The sequence below is a fragment of the Phodopus roborovskii genome, unplaced genomic scaffold (genome assembly GCF_943737965.1).
Source record: "Phodopus roborovskii unplaced genomic scaffold, PHOROB, whole genome shotgun sequence".
Lineage (NCBI taxonomy): Eukaryota > Metazoa > Chordata > Mammalia > Rodentia > Cricetidae > Phodopus > Phodopus roborovskii.
In genome coordinates, this window is record NW_026126434.1 from 18,040,551 (window position 1) to 18,056,359 (window position 15,809).

General features: G+C 44.6%; 1 protein-coding gene across 1 annotated transcript in view; it reads right to left on the reverse strand.

Moving 5' to 3' along the window:
- The window catches only part of Ube2d1 (ubiquitin conjugating enzyme E2 D1), a 31,927-nt gene extending 16,386 nt beyond the window's left edge, over positions 1-15,541 (reverse strand). Inside the window, exon 1 of the mRNA XM_051186887.1 lies at positions 15,288-15,541. Within this exon, the coding sequence (XP_051042844.1) occupies positions 15,288-15,311 (24 nt within the window). The 5' untranslated portion in view covers positions 15,312-15,541. The remainder of the gene's footprint in view (positions 1-15,287) is intronic.
- Positions 15,542-15,809: the final 268 nt, after the last annotated feature.

Consider the following 15,809-nt stretch of genomic DNA (forward strand, 5'->3'; position numbering starts at 1 on the left):
CATTCTAGAAAAGTCTTCAAACCCAAAGGGAACTCCCATTAGAATGCTCTGCATTTTATTTCTTGTTTTTTTTTTTTAAAAAAAAAAAAAAAAACCTCAAAACTCTATTCCCTCCTGTTTATTTGGGATGCCGCTGACCTCCTTTCGGGCCACTGCTTTGGGTGGCTCTTCCCAGTGGAGTAGAGGTTTGTGTTGAGCTAAACTCATCTCAAAGTTCATGGGACCCTGATCACTGGCACTCCTCAGGGTCAGCAGTGACCACTCGGGCTATGGTTGATGGTGTGCATGGAGATCATAGAAGAATCTATTCCCTGCTCAGTTCAACCACTTGGGCTAATTGTAAAAGTTCAAGGGTGTAGGGCCCTGCATGGACCCCTGAGGTGCCTTGAGCTAGCCTGAAGCTGATGGCCAGAACTCCTTGCCCCAAGGCTTTTGTTGGTACTCTTCGTTTTGATGACACACACCTTGTGACAACACACACCTCGTAGGGAGGAGCTAAGCCTAAAAATTCCTGTAATTTTCCACTGTGCTATAAGTCGGTATTTAAGCCTGTTCTTGCCCCTCAATAAACGGCATTCGGCATTTGGCCTTCCGACATTGCCATTGAACGAATGACCCACTGTCTTGTCTTTATTTCAATCTCTAGGCCTTCGCCTGATTCTTGGAACAGATGGTAGCGCAGGCGCTACACAAGGGGTCTTTCCACACAGTCCCTTTCTAACAAACAGCACCCAGATTTTGTCATTTTGTCTCAGCCCTATCCTGCTGAATGTCTAAAAGACTAAATGGTGGTTAAAAACAAACAAACAAACAAAAAAAAAAAACCCCTAAAAAACCCGTTCAGGTCACCAGAGGTTGTTCAGTGATGATCAAACTGAGGCGTGGAATTCAAGGAGAGTGTGAACATTGGTAGAAAAGGTGTCTTCACATGGTGCAGTTTGGAAGGACCAGGAGGGCATCTTGCAGACTCTAACAAGTGTGAACAGCAGCTACAGCCAAACTTCCCAGGGAACCTACGTAAGATGAAAGTCTCAAGGGTAACCTTAAAGATGTGATCCCCAAAGGTCAGGGTATTTTTCTGGGACTGAGGAGGGGTTTACTACAGAACTAGGGTAGTCTACCTTAACTGGTACAAAGTCCCCTTAAAATACAACGCTAACACTAAGGGGCTGGGGAACTGGCTCAGCCTCATGAAGTGCTGTATACCTGGCACTCACATCAAAGCTGAGCACAGCAATGGTTTCCATTTCCAGTGCTAGGGAGGGAGAGACAAACAACCCTTGAGGCTCACAGCCTAGCTGAATCAACAAGCTACAGGCTCAGTGAGAAACCTTGCCTCAAAACTAAAACAGTGCATGGGCATGGTGGTGGTGCACCAGGAAGCAGAGGCAGGCGGGTCTCTGTGAGTTCCAGGCTAGCTGATCACTACATAGTGAGACTCTGTATCAATAAAGGAAAAAAAATGAAAGAAAGAAAGAACAATAAACAAATAAATGGTAGAGAGGGTGGGTTGTTGACCTCTGGTCCCCTGTGAGTAAATGGGCTTGGCTCACCAAGGATATGCCAGTTAAAGTCAAGTCCTAATCTAGCATGAGGGGGCAAAGAATTAATGCTGAGAAACAAGTGGAACAGAAAACTGTTTGGTGGGGAGCACCAACTAAGCCACAGGGGCACTACAGGCAAATGCACACCTGACACGAATAGGAACACATAGACTCATCTCAGGGGTCTGATTTGCAACAGAGCCGATCCAAGGACAACCTGAATACCCACCAGTGACAGCATAACTCACTGTATATTGAGGCACTGAGAGTGAAGAAACAGGAGAGTGAGCTCCATCACACAGTTCAGATGAAGGCCACAACAGCTTACAGGAGGCCGCAAAGGCAAAAGGGGTCACACCACAGGGTTCACTTTAAGGGCAGTTGGGAAAACAATGGCTTACCTGAGGGCAGGGTAGAGCTAGGGAGAGATGCCATCTGGGGCTCTTGTGATGGGTTTCCTGAGTGCTAGATTCACAAACTGTCTTCATTTTGTAAAAATCAGACACCTTTCTGTATGCCCTATCCATGTATTTTATAGTTCACCAAAAATTTACATCGTAACTTTAAAAAGAATTACTGTAATAGCTTTTTGGAAAGATTTGTTTTATTCTTAATGGTGTGTGTGTGTGTTTGTGTGTGTGTGTACAGAAAATGGTTTGGATCGAATGGACCTGAAGTTCCAGGTGATTGTGAGTCCTGGAAACCAAACTTGCATCCTCTGCCACCATTTCTGTAGCCCAACATTGTAACATTTTAAGTGAGGCTTCCCTCAACGAAGAACATGGTAATATTAAAAACATAGGCAAAGATGTATGGAGGTCATATTGTGTGAAATGGCTGTTAAACAGTGACATCAGTTACATGTCATGGCAAGCTCACTGGGTAAATGTGAGTGTACCTTGTAGATGTGTGTTTCAGTTTCGTTTCAGAAATCCAAAAGTGGGGTTGTTGATTTGATGGGGTTTCTTCACATCTGATACAACGCTTAAAAGAAGTCAACTCTATATCTATATATAGACCAAGCAATGAATAAATACCATCAACACAGACGAAAAACGCTCCCTAGAGGAAATTGGTCTCTGCCAAGGAAGCAATTTTCCAAGTTCACGTGATAGATGTGTAGCAGGGGTATCTAAACTTCAAAAGGCAAGTTATTAATAGGTTGCAGGCCAATGTCCTTATAGCTTGACTAGACAAACAAACAAAAAACAAAAACAAAAAAACCTTGCAAGGCTGCAAAAATGTGTACTAAAGGGATTTCTAGCGCCTTCTGTGGCTAGGCATGTCTATTCCAGTGCAGCCTTTTATAATCAGTAAGACACAAAGAGAAACACTGGGAGGCCTCAACTGAATTTAAATGGGCACAGATGGTATGTTTATAATACCCCCACAATATGCTAAGTGTTCTCCACAAAACAAGCTGGACACAGCCCCTGTCTCTAGGGACTTAATGTCTAAAAGTAGCTGAGGCCCGCCTAATTCAAAGAAAGTAAACAGATACAAGGAAATAAAACCAGGAGTGGAGAGAAGGATGCTGTGTCCATCTCCTGGCTCCCAGAAGAGTAGGAGCCCCTTTGCATCAGCAGAGGGGACCAGCAAGCCAGGGTGGCCTTATTTACCCTAAGATTTAATAGGACGAAGCACAGTAAACACTTCTGGAGTACTGATGCTGAACATACTAAAGATGCCTTTGTGGTTTTCTAGCTGTAACAGGCAGAGGGTCTGAACTTGCATATGGGATAATGTATACCACGATGGGTGTGTGCAGATGGGAGCACACAGCCTGTGCACAGGGGCCCTATTTGTGGCCTCAAGTTTAAATTATTCAGTGCCAAGCACAGGAAAATGTTATTTCAAAACCCCTAACTTCACTAGCAATTAACAGGATAAAAACATCTCTCCCTCAAAACCCCAAACCAGCCAGTGACTCTTAAAAGACTGCATTTTCTTGTTTCCTGATTTGGTGTTACCTCTAAAGGGGCAGATGAGTTACATTTGGTTTGTCTGTAAATAAACATGTTATGACTTTATAGTTCAGGCTCCTCTCCTCACCCAGCAGCCTGGAGTTCTTTCAAAAGAGAGATGTCAGTCAACAATGTCTCCCCACACACGACCTCTGCATTTGAGTTAAAGGACATCTTGATTTTATAGCACACGGTTTCTTCCTTGGGAGATTTCAAAATGCTGGCATTCAATTCGTTAAGTGATAGGAAGCAAGCTCACTGCAACAAGCTGGTCCTGGCTACTTCACACATCTGCTGTGTCTGTTAAAGGCTGCCTTGAAGGGGTGTCTGTGAGTGTAGGTGTAAGTATGTGTGGGCTCATGCCCACATGGAAAACATAGGTTAACCTCAAGAATCGTTCACCTTGTTTTTCAGCTTTTATTTATTAACTACTAGTGTGTGTGTGCACATGTTTATATGTGCAATATATGTGTATGTGTGAGCATGAGTATGAGCATACCATTATGCACACATTGCTGTCAAGAGGCCAACTCTTAGGAGCTGGTTCTCTTCACTGAGGCAAATCTCTATTGTTTCTGCCATGCTGATTATAGCAGGCTAGCAGAGCTGGACGCTCCGAGGTGATTCTACCAAGTCTCCACTACATCTGGCTTTTCCCCATGGGTTCCAGGGATCAAACCTAGGCTGTCAGATTTACAACCCACTAAGACATCTCAGAGGCTCCACTGTTTTTGTTTGTTTGTTTGTTTGTTTTGTTTTGTTTTAGACAGGAGCTCTCAGAGGCCTGGAACTTGCAAAGTAGATTAGGCAAGCAGGCCTGTGAAGCCAGTGAGTCTGCCTGCCTCCCCAGCGCTGGGATTACAAGCACACTCAGGCCCTTAGATGGGTACTCGGGTCCCCACTTATGTATAGCAGGTACCTCACCCACTAAGTCAATGTCCCAGCCCAAGGCAGCTTTCCAAAGAGATAATATAGATAAGTTTCATAGGGAGGTGGGGAGTGAAGACAGAAATGACCCTGGTGCCCACTGGTGCGCATCGGAAGAATCCACTTCCCCAGACTTCTGAGCAGCCGCAATGGCTGCATCCCCAACTGCTACCTTGTGTATGATTTCTTACAGCCCTTTTATTTTATTTATTAATTTTTTTTTTTTAACTGAGTGTGTGTATGTCTGTGCTCTTGTAAGCCTGTATGCATGGAGAACAAGTAGAGGTCAGAGCACAATCTCAGGCTGGTCTTCACCTTCCTCCTTGTTTGAAACAGGGTTTCTGGGTACAACAGGCTAGCTGACTTGCAAGCTCCCAGGGATTCTCTGGTCTCCTAACCCATCTCAGTACAGGAGGGCTAGGATTATAGGATTTCACATGCATGCTGCCAGAATTTTATGTGGCTTTGGGGAATTTGAACTCAGGGGTTCTCACTCTTGGGTGGCAAGTCATTTATCGACTGAGCCATCTCCCCAGGCTTACTCAGTTACTTCCATGTACACATACACTTGCATACATGTTTGCTTCAGAGGAATTACATAAATAAAATATACTTTAGACAAGTCCATGCTATATGTGACTCTACTTTAGGAAGTCTTAATGTTAAAACACACTTATTCATGCCAGTGACCTAAACTCTAGCTTTGGGCATCTGACAGCTTCCCATCCTGCCCACCCTAGCTTCCCACACCCTGTCATTAATAAGTACACCAAGATGTTCTGATTCTCTTTGGTCCTCATTCCTCCCCAGGACGGGGGTCCAGAAGGCAACTTCATACATCCTAAGTGGTCCACAGGGTAAAAGTGGCAGATGCAGTCAGAGCAGAGACCTATCAGGATAAGGAGCTGGAAAGACCTCACTAAAGTATCCTGGAGCACACTGAATAAGGGAGCTGAAGAGACTCCCAGCCAGACCACATCTAAGATTTAACTTGAAGGGCTAAGCAAGACGGGCAGGGATGAGTGATCAAAGCAGCCAGTGCCAGAAAGCCCATCAGTTTTCTTACCTTCCCACTTCAGTGTCCCCAGCAATCACCCTGGCTTGGACCCTAGTTGATAACACTTGAACATGAACAGCTGTTTGGGTTTTCCCACCTAATGCACTGCTGACACCAACATGTCCACAGGACACCATGTCAAGCGTTTGTAATATTTTCCATTCACCATAAAGTAAGGTTTATAGCTGGGGTGATGTTATATGCCTGTGCTTCTCAGACCTCAGAACAATGAGAATCATGAATTCAAAGCCAGCCTGGACTACATAGTAACTTTAAGGCAAACCTAGACTACATAGCTGGGCCCAGTTAAGAGAGAGAGAGAGGGAGAGAGAGAGACTTTGCATTACTTCAAATAACTTTCAATTTTTCAAAATATTATCTTGCCTGTATTGTTCAACATGGCTTCCTCTTAGGAAGATCCTTAATTACTTCCCCTTTCAACTCACATACACACATTCATAGTCTCACTATTCCCCCTCTTCTCCTCCTCCTTCCCCCTCTCCTTCCCATTATTTTACCAACCTCCCTTTTCGTTTGTTTGTTTGTTTGTTTTTGGTGTTTTCCAGACAAGGTTTCTTTGTGTAACTGTGGCTGTTCTGGAACTTGCTCTGTAGACCAGGCTGGCCTCGAACTCGGAGAGGTCCATTTGTCTATGCCTCCCAAGCACTGGGATTAAAGGCATATGACACTATCCCTGGCATACACCAACCTCACTTTTATCTTCAGATCTTACCTTAAACATCATTTAACTAGAGGTTTTCTCTCACCCTCAGTCAGTGGGTCCCTAATCTATTCCCAGAATATCTTGCCCATCTTTGTTCAGAACATTCATCAGAATAATGCTCACACACAGGGAATGACATTGCATCCTTTGAGGGCAAGGATGCACAGCCAGCCCCAGATTTGGAGACATAAATGTTCCACAGCTTCACCAGGCAGGCTCTGTATTGAGTATACAGTTCTCAGCATGGCCCTCCACGTCCTCCATTTAACCAAGGCCCCATGCCATAGCTTACCAATGCTTCCCAAAGGCATGGTTATCTGACCCAAATTAGTCATGAGTTTCTAGCGCTTTCAGTTCCACAGCTTTCTGTACAAACAGGGCTTCCCTGTGTCTTTCAAATCATTTCACATTTCTCCAGATCTAGGTATGTCTAAGCCCATCTTTCCCACTAAAGAACTCCTGATTTCCTGCAAATGAATTTGCTCTCCCTGGGTTTGACTTCCTTCCTGAATAAATACATTGTTCTTTCCTTGTGGCATTTCCCTATGTCTATCTATTTATAGTTACAGTTTTTGTCTTACCCTTATTGCCGGTTATGTCTACTTTCCTGTGGCTCTCCTTATTCATTTAGTATACCCTGAATGGCTTAGTATACCAATATAGAAGGTATTCTATAATTGCACAGCTCAGGGTCCCTAAAACTCAACAGATGAGGCAACTATGCAAGGCAGCTCTCTACATACCAGGAAGAAACAATTCTTACAGAACAAAGACACCTGTCAAAGAGATGGAAGCCAAATAGAATTAGAAAAGCATGTTACATTATTAGCCCATCATAGAAATACATCCTATTTGCATTACAAATAAGTGATTTGTAATCAGAGGACTTACAAACATTATAGTACATGTTATGATGCCAATATTGAAAAGTTCTTAGAATCTCAAATTCAATAGAACTTATCTCTGATGCTGTCAGAGCACACAGCTCAGGTTTTTACCTTGGTGACAAGTTAAGATGTTTGCTGAACAAAACAAACTGCAAATGACATTTAAGTTGCTTAAAATTAAAAAGGGAGGCTCTGGGTATCACTTACTGGCAGAGGGCTTTACAGAGCATTTGGGCTCAATCCCCTGCCACAGTGGTGGAAAGAGATTGATATTATGCATGCACATGTACAAACGCACATACGTATGATGGATGCAGCACACAGATCCACAGAGGGGACTACGGAAACAATCACATTCACCCATGAGGTTTCTCCATGTTGAAAATAATGACTGGTTCTCTTAGCCCAGGTCAAAAAATAAAGCTAGAACAGAGGTTCAGACCATCTGACCTCCACTTCAGTCTTCTTTCTCACCCCAGATCCACTCATCCTGGGACTGTGATAGCCAGAGTACACTGCTCTCCATGATGCCCTGTGCTGAAGTGAGGTTATGTGCTCAAGAGAAACAACAGGTAAGAGGAAGCAAATGAAAACGAATTCTGTGTCTCTCTCAAGAGACCTCACAAAAGGTTTGAAATGACGCTATCTCATAGGCTGTGAGGAGTCCTTGTGTTCAAACCACTTCCACGACCAGAAAAACATGACAGGAAATGACTGCATACAACATATGGCAGAGTCTAGACACAAGGAATGTGCTACATATCATCTTTCCCCCCTTAGTTTTATTTGCTTATTGTATAGGTTAATTTAAGATTATTTTTATTATTTTGAATGTATGGATGTCTTGCCTGACTGCATGACAACATGCCTTGAGCCTGTGGAGGCTAGAATAGGCCGTTGGATGCCCTGGAACTGGAGTCACAGACAGTTGTGAGCCTTTATGGGGGTATGAGGGGGGGAGGGGTCAAACCAGTGTCATCAGGAAGAGCATCCAGTACTCTTAACCACTGAGCAGTCTCTCCAGTTCCCATACTGCCTTTTGAGTGCTACATTACCAAAACTTACCGTTAATTCATAGTCACCAAGATTGTGTTTCAGGAAAAAAAAAAAAAAAAAAAAAAAAAAAGAAAACAAACAAAACCCGTTTTTTAAAATGTACATAAAATGTAAACATATCTACCACATACTTGTTACTAAATAGTGATTTTCAAATTTCTATTCCTTTTAAAAAAATAATTATTTTGTTTTTATGTATGTCTCTCTGTGTATACGCATGTGGGGCCCGGGGGGGGGGGGGGGGGGCTACCTGCAGAGATGAGAAGACAGGGAGTGGGTGCTGGAAACCAAACTCAGGTCCTCTGGAATAAGACCAAGCAGACTGAGTCATCTCTCTCTCCAGTCCCTAGAGTTCCCTGTTGTAATTTTATAAAGTGACTCATGAGAGAAAGATGACATTCGACAGAGGTAGGGTGGAGGGTTTTTTTTTTTTTTTTTTTTTTTTTTTGTTTTGTTTTGTTTTGTTTTTTAATTAGGGGAAAGTGAATGGGAAAAGGGGGAAGGGGAAAGGGGAGAGGGGAGAGGGGAGACTGGCCTCTGGGGATAGGAGCAGCAGAAGAAAAATGAGAATCAGAGAGAGAGAGAGAGGGAGAGAGAGAGAGAGAGAGAGAGGAGGTAGACAGGGCCCTTTTAAAGGGAAGGTAGTGGATGTGCACAGGTGGTGCTCTCAGTAACTGCAGCTGAAGGTGTATCCTGTCAGAATCCCAAGGACAGACAGCACAGATGCCTGAATACTAATATTCCCATCTTAATAACTGGCAAAGAATAGGCATGTAACAATTGTTTGTGTTTGAAAAAGAATCTATCTTAAACTTAAAAGGTGGGCACAGTGTTTCACACCTATGATCCCAATACTCAGAGGGGTGAAGCAGAAGGAAGGAACATGGGTTTGAGTCCAGCTATATAGATTTGTGTCAAAGTATCAATAATAAAAATAATCAAGGTGCTACTCTTCAACACTGTGGCTGAACCACTAACTGGATACTTAGTTGCTACTTAAGGTTGAAAACAATGGAGTGTTGACATTCTGTATTAACTGGAAATGCATCCAAGGACAGAACATTTGATCTTGTGTATGAATGACCTGTGGGCACCCATACACCTTTTTGTAATTGAAATATATTTGGAATTTATTAAGCAAAGATTTTAACACAGATATAAGCCCAGGTGATAAAAAAGAGGACACCCAAAGGCAGGGCAGTTGCCTATGGGTCACTTCAGCCAAATTTTGAAATATATTTTACCTTATGACTTAGTGTACACACACACACACACACACACACACACACACACACACACACACACCCCTGCACCACCTAGCTATAGTACTCCCAAACTCTGGCACCAGGGGAAAGACTCCACCCTGAGTGCACCAGTGCACACAGGTGCACAGGAGTTATCTGAGCAAGTTTAATGGGAAGGATGAAGCCCCGCCCACTCCTTTGAGGAAGATACTTCTTATTGCTTATCCTTCTATTGTTGCCTATTGCTTCCAAATAAGCAGCATGGTATCCTTAAGATAAGCAACATACACACAACCAGAAGTGACAGTGGTTGACCAAAAACCCAGGAAGAGGCAAGACAGTGGAACAGTGCATCTAGACCCCACACTGCTTCCTCTCTACCCCAAGGAGAACTACTGCACATGGAAGGCCCTTGTGCTGTCTGTGTGAAGCTTAACCAGAAGTAAACTAAATGTACATGATCCCTGCTTCTTAGGGATCATGTACACCAAAGCAGTCTAAAATCTGATTGCATTGTCACACATATGTTCATTGATAGATGGCCTGAGAAGCTCTCCAAGCCCCCAATTACAAATCTGGGCATATTGTATAACCCTGTGTCACTCCAGGACTTTAATGCGTGAGGGAAGGGACAAGTTGCTTAGTTCCTGTTTTCAATGGAATATCATTTATTCCAGTATTTAAAAGGTGGGCGGGGTTTGGACCAACACATTGGTAGGCAACTGTTAACTTCCTTATATAGCTTTGGATTAGCAACACCGAATGAAAATACAGGTCCAAATGTTTCTGCATGTATTTCAGGGAGCTGAAGGGCAGGGAGCCTCCTGGCTTCCTGGAGGCAATCTACAGCCTTTGGTTTGTGTCTGGCTCCCCTAAATAGGTGTCAACATTCTCACCTAGCTCTATGCTATCTATTTCCTCAGAACTTCTATAGGCTATAATAAATTATCTCATCTTCTTGCACCTTTGTTATGTTAAAGAAAGAAGAGTACAGACAGGGAGCAAAAGCCTGAATTCAATTATAGAGGCATAAGGGTAAGAAAAGCCCCCACTGTGGCTTCCTTGAGAATACCGCTTCCTCTCCTCTTGAGGCAAACTGTTCATCCACAAATGACAGAGATACCGGGATTCTCATGTCTTCTGTTAGGCTATTTCCCTCTTTCTTTAGTCTTGCATTTAACCTTATCATGTGAATAGTTTACTACTCAAAGTCATGACAGGCACTTAAACAATTGGGCCAATTTGCAATTATGTCATGAAAATTCCACAATGAAATGATACCAACAGACTATTTAAAGAACTACAGGCGATTGTTTTTCTAAATCCTTTTGGAGAAGCCAACATTTCCAGGGGTATGGGGAGATGAATGGAGCTGTTATTCTCCAGGGTTCAGTGGTGAGGGTCATCTCTGAGGAGAAGGGTGACTGAGCATTGCTCACAGCAGAGCTACGGTGGCAATTAGGCATGCAGAGGCCAAATTGCATGGTTCAACATCCATCTCTGTAAACTCATCTGACGCTACGTCTTTCTTCTGTGCTTGTTTTTGAGACAGCGTCTTGTACAGCCCAGGGTGGCCTCAAACTCAGTATGTAACTGAGGATAACCTTTGACTGATCCTTCCTGTCTCTGCCTCCTAAGTACTGGGGCAACAAGATGTATGCATGTCCAGTGAACACTTTACCAATGAGCTAAAGTCCCAGATCCTTGACTCCTTGTCTTTTAGTTTAGAAAAACAACATAAAGACCCACATGATGGGAGAACCCTGAACTGAAGCCATTGCTGGGAGGGACGTCTGGCTTGGAGTCCTAGCCATTGCCATATGCCAGATATCCTGTGCACCCCAGTTGACAACTCTGTGCTTTGTTTCATCACCTGAAGGGTGGGAATTAGATTCTTTCTAGCTCCAGGGCCTCATGAAGGACTCAGGCAATTCCTGCAAGTTAAGCTCTTGTCGTGGATTAGGCAGAACAACCTCCACACATGGTACTGGCTGTCATCCTTGGGGACATCGTGTGGGTAAGAAAACAGAAGTCGGTTAGCCACAGAGCCAGGAACAAAAGCTAGATCCTCTTTCCCTGGATGATGACCCAGACTTGGAGGGTCAAGCTGCTTAAGACACCATGTTTACTAGACCAGCACAAACACTACGATTTAGAATGGTACAAACCAAAGTCCAAGCAGCTCAAACATTTATAAAACTGCATTTTAATTTACGTTCATGCACACAATTTAGATTAATTATTAAAAAGCCCAAGGGTCAATTTTTGGAACCAAATGCAACTTATTTCTTCTTGTGGTGCTGGCTTTGAGAGCAGTAGGTGTGTGTTTTAACATGGTGCCACACTCCCAGTCCCAAATGTTTCATTTTGGGACAAAACACTATACAGGGAAGGATAATTATCTGTGTTGTGTTATTTATGAAAGAAAAGCCTTTTGTTTCACGTTTCAGAATACAAACAAAAAAGGCTGAAGTCTAGCACATACCATCCAGTGTGATTATTACCAAAATGTCCTTATGTAAAATAAGCACAAAGGGAAAGAGACAAAGATGTCGATGATGGCTGCATTAGGGTTCCTTTCTCCCCCAGGTTTCAATGTGTTCAGTATTATATTAGAACATGGATCGTTTAAAAAGTGACTTTTCAGAGCAAAGTGTACTGAAGACTGAAAAACAGTGTTCACAGAAGAAACACCTAGAAAACAGCTAACAATAGACTCTCAACTAAAAGCTGCTCTCTGTTTCAAATCTGCTTCAGGCTTCTTTTCTCAGATTTGTTCAAACTTTATTCCTTCAGAGATTTAGGTGACTGTAATAACATCTTTCTCTGCCTCTAAAAATAGGCCACGGGTGTGTAAATTTATGAGCTGAAATGCAAAACTGGCACAGAGTGTCTAAATTAGAGCATTAAATCATTTAGTCTACTCTGGCACAGAGATACATTTGAAGCACTCGTGTCTGCATGCTTTGTATAAAGGCACAGTTTGAATCCAAAATCTTTGTTCTTTTCCCAGGTGGAAAAATGAGAAGCTGTGACCATTGTTCTCAAACGTGCCAAATCACTTCTCAAGAGATTAACTCTGGGTAAAACCCTTCTCAACTCTAGCCTCCGGTTCCCTATTTGGATGAAGGGAACAGACTAGAACAAGAGGGCTTTTGACCTTTCCATGCTAACCCCCAACTCAACCTAGAGATTCAGCATGTTTCCACTGGCAGCAGTGGGGTCTGCAGTGACTCTGTTCCCTGCCCTAGGGACTGTCTCCCTGCCTGTACTCTCTGATACACCACTGCAAACCTGGGTTTCTGAGCTCCAAGATACACTAGGTGAAGGAAACAGTACAACCCAGTGGCCCAAAATTATCCAATTACTTTAAAATATATTCAAGGCACACGCCTTTAATCCTAGCACTTGGGAGCAGAGAGGCAGGAGAATCTCTGTGAGGTGAAGGCTAGCTTGGTCTACAGAGTTCCAGGATGGGCTCCAAAGCTACACAGAGAGATCCTGTCTGGGGAAAAAAAAAAAACCCAACACACACACACACACACACACACACACACACACACACACACACACACACGGTTGGAGAGATGGTTTAGCAGTTAAGAACATTTACTACTGTTCCAGAGGACAGCTCACAACCTTGCTCTAGCATCAGGGGACCGGATGCCCTCTTCTGGCCACTGTGAGCACCCATACTCACTTGGCATGTGCTCTTACACACACACACACACACACACACACACACACACACACACACACACTTGTTTTTTGTTTATTGTTGTTTGTTTAGCATTGAACTCCATTTGTTGGAATAAACAAGATTAAAATAAAAGCCTGAAAACTGAGGATATTGGGGGAGGGAGATCTATAGCTGATCATTAGGCAGCTTATTAGCCTGGTAAAATAAAAGCCTGAAAACTGAGGATATTGGGGAGGGAGCTTTATAGCTGATCATTAGGCAGCTTATTAGCCTGGACTTGGTTCTCAGCAAGATGACAGGTAAGGAAGGAGGAAGATGGTAGAGTTAGTTGGTTTTGAAGGGTTGGCTGGCAAGAATGATATGATTTGGGGCAGTCAATGTCTGATGCCAGGAAGGGAAGCCAAAGTCTGATACTGAAACATAGTATCACGTAACCTCTAATGTCTTCTCTAAAAAGTCAATTTGACATCAGTCGTACTTAAGTGTTACCTCTGTTAGGTGACCCTGATGCCCCACTACACTACTGAAACAAGTGTTACCTTTGTAATAGACAACTCTGTTCAACAATATCTACTAAAAACAAGAAAGAAAAAAAAAAAGATGTGGGCATTTGCCATGCTAACATAAGTCAAATGCATGGGCTTAGCATGACTGACAAGACTTGTCAAGCCTTCATTTACAAAAAAGTCCCGTTTTTCTGAACGGATATTCTACAGATAAACCTTATGGTATCAGTAGCTACCGTGTGGGAAGCCACATGGAAATGCCTCACCACCGTGAAAGGAAAGGAAGTATGGAAACTTCCTTGGAAAAATGTATATTGTCTGATCCAAATGGGAACCAACATTACAGTAAATGTTCAGAAGTCCACAGTGATGATAACTACAGCTTCAAAATTAGGCCTGTTTTTGTATATGGTTAAAAATAAAACACAACCGTGCTATTTTCAAAAGAGAAAACGTCATTACTTAATAAATGTTGATTTTACATTTTATAGTGAGTTGACCTTCAGTGGTACAAAGAATAGCAACGATCTACACAGCTAATGTCTGTATCATAAAAGAACCCCACATTTGGCTGGGTGTAAAAGTTGCTGTCCTCTGTACCAAAAGATGTCTGTCAGCTACGGCTCTAAATTCAAAACATTTGTAGTGAAGTGTAGCTGGAAAGGTTGATAAAATGTTCAGGGAACCATCCATTTCTTGTGAAATCAATTACCAAACACATTATCCACTGTTGGCGCAGTTGCTTGCAAAGCGCTCCCATACACCATGTTCCCAACAAGGACTGCTGTAAACGTTAAGACTTGAATAAGGGGGACAGGCCAACAGGAGAAATGGGTGCGGTAAAGAATACAAAGAGAGGGTTGGGATGGATCGGGTGTGTTGATTGACCGTTCCTATTTCTTCCTCGTTCTCTCCTTATGCGTCAAAGCATCCAAACAATTTAATTTGTGGTCCTCGCTCTTGTGTCTTCTACTCTATATGTAAGTTTATCATGAGGGTGTTTTTAAAAAACAAAACAAAAACAAAAGCCAACAACCTGCTTGGCTTGTCTCTCTATGAATCACAGCCAGGAGGTCATCTTGCTGTGTATCAGCAACTATGTTCTCAGTACAGCTATGTGACCTGAAGTGCCAGCTGCTTGCAGAGCAACCAAAATAGCAAGGGCAAGAGCTTTCTGCTGGCTCCTCGGCCCCAATCCCGCTTTCCTAGCCCTTTCCTCCCACTGAGCACCAGCCAACTGCAGAGCCTAGAAAGACCCAGCCTCACGCTCTGACAATAAAGGCCGTAGGCCCACCACACCTTTCCAGTCCTCCCGGGGAGCCCCGAGTGCGAGCTCAAGAAGGAGGGCTCGGGGACACTGTGAGGACGCACGGCGTGATAGGGGACGCAGGCCGCCCATTGCAGGGCAAGCACCGGCCCAGCGGGGATGCACACACCCCGGGACAATCTGGCCACCCACCGGCATCCGCACCCAGGGCTCTAGGCTCAGCCGGGAGAGGGCACGGAGGGATCCGGGCGCCCCAGGTTCCAGGCACCCGGACCTTACGTGTGCACGCCTCACCTGTGCCGGGCCGATCCGCACCCCGGCCTCCCCAGTGCCCACGCCCCTCCCACGTCTTGTGCCCGAGACTACTAGGGACCCCTCGGGGACGCCCCGGTCGGCCTGGCCGCCACTCACTTTCTGGATCCGCTTCAGCGCCATGGGGCAGGCGGCGGGGGCTGCGGCGGGTCCGCGTGTCCCGGGCTGCCGCCTCGCGGGGCTGCTCCGTGTGCGCCCAGGCGCGGTGCGCGAGTGTGCGGGCGGCGACGCCGGGCTCTTTTGTTTCCGCCTTCGCTGCTGGGAAGGAGCCTGCGCCCTCCCCGCCGCGCCCCGCCCGCCTGGCACACTGGGAAGTGTAGTTCCAAGCTTGGCCGAGGCGCGGACGTCGTCCGGTCACCCGTGGGTGACAGCTGAGGCCAGGCTGCTGCTCCTTGCAGCCGCTCTGCAGAGCAAGGTCCGGAATCTGCAAAACCGGTACAGCAGGTGAGCCGTAGCTCTTAGGAGCTGCTGCGGGTCCACGGGTCGCTCCTCCTCGCACAGACCCTACCTACAGTGGGTCTTAACTTCCTTTGCAGATATTTCTGTCTCTTCTCCGCTCGCCCCAGCAAAAGGAATCTTCCTCAATTGAAGCTCCACCTTGGGGTCTCACATTGAACACGG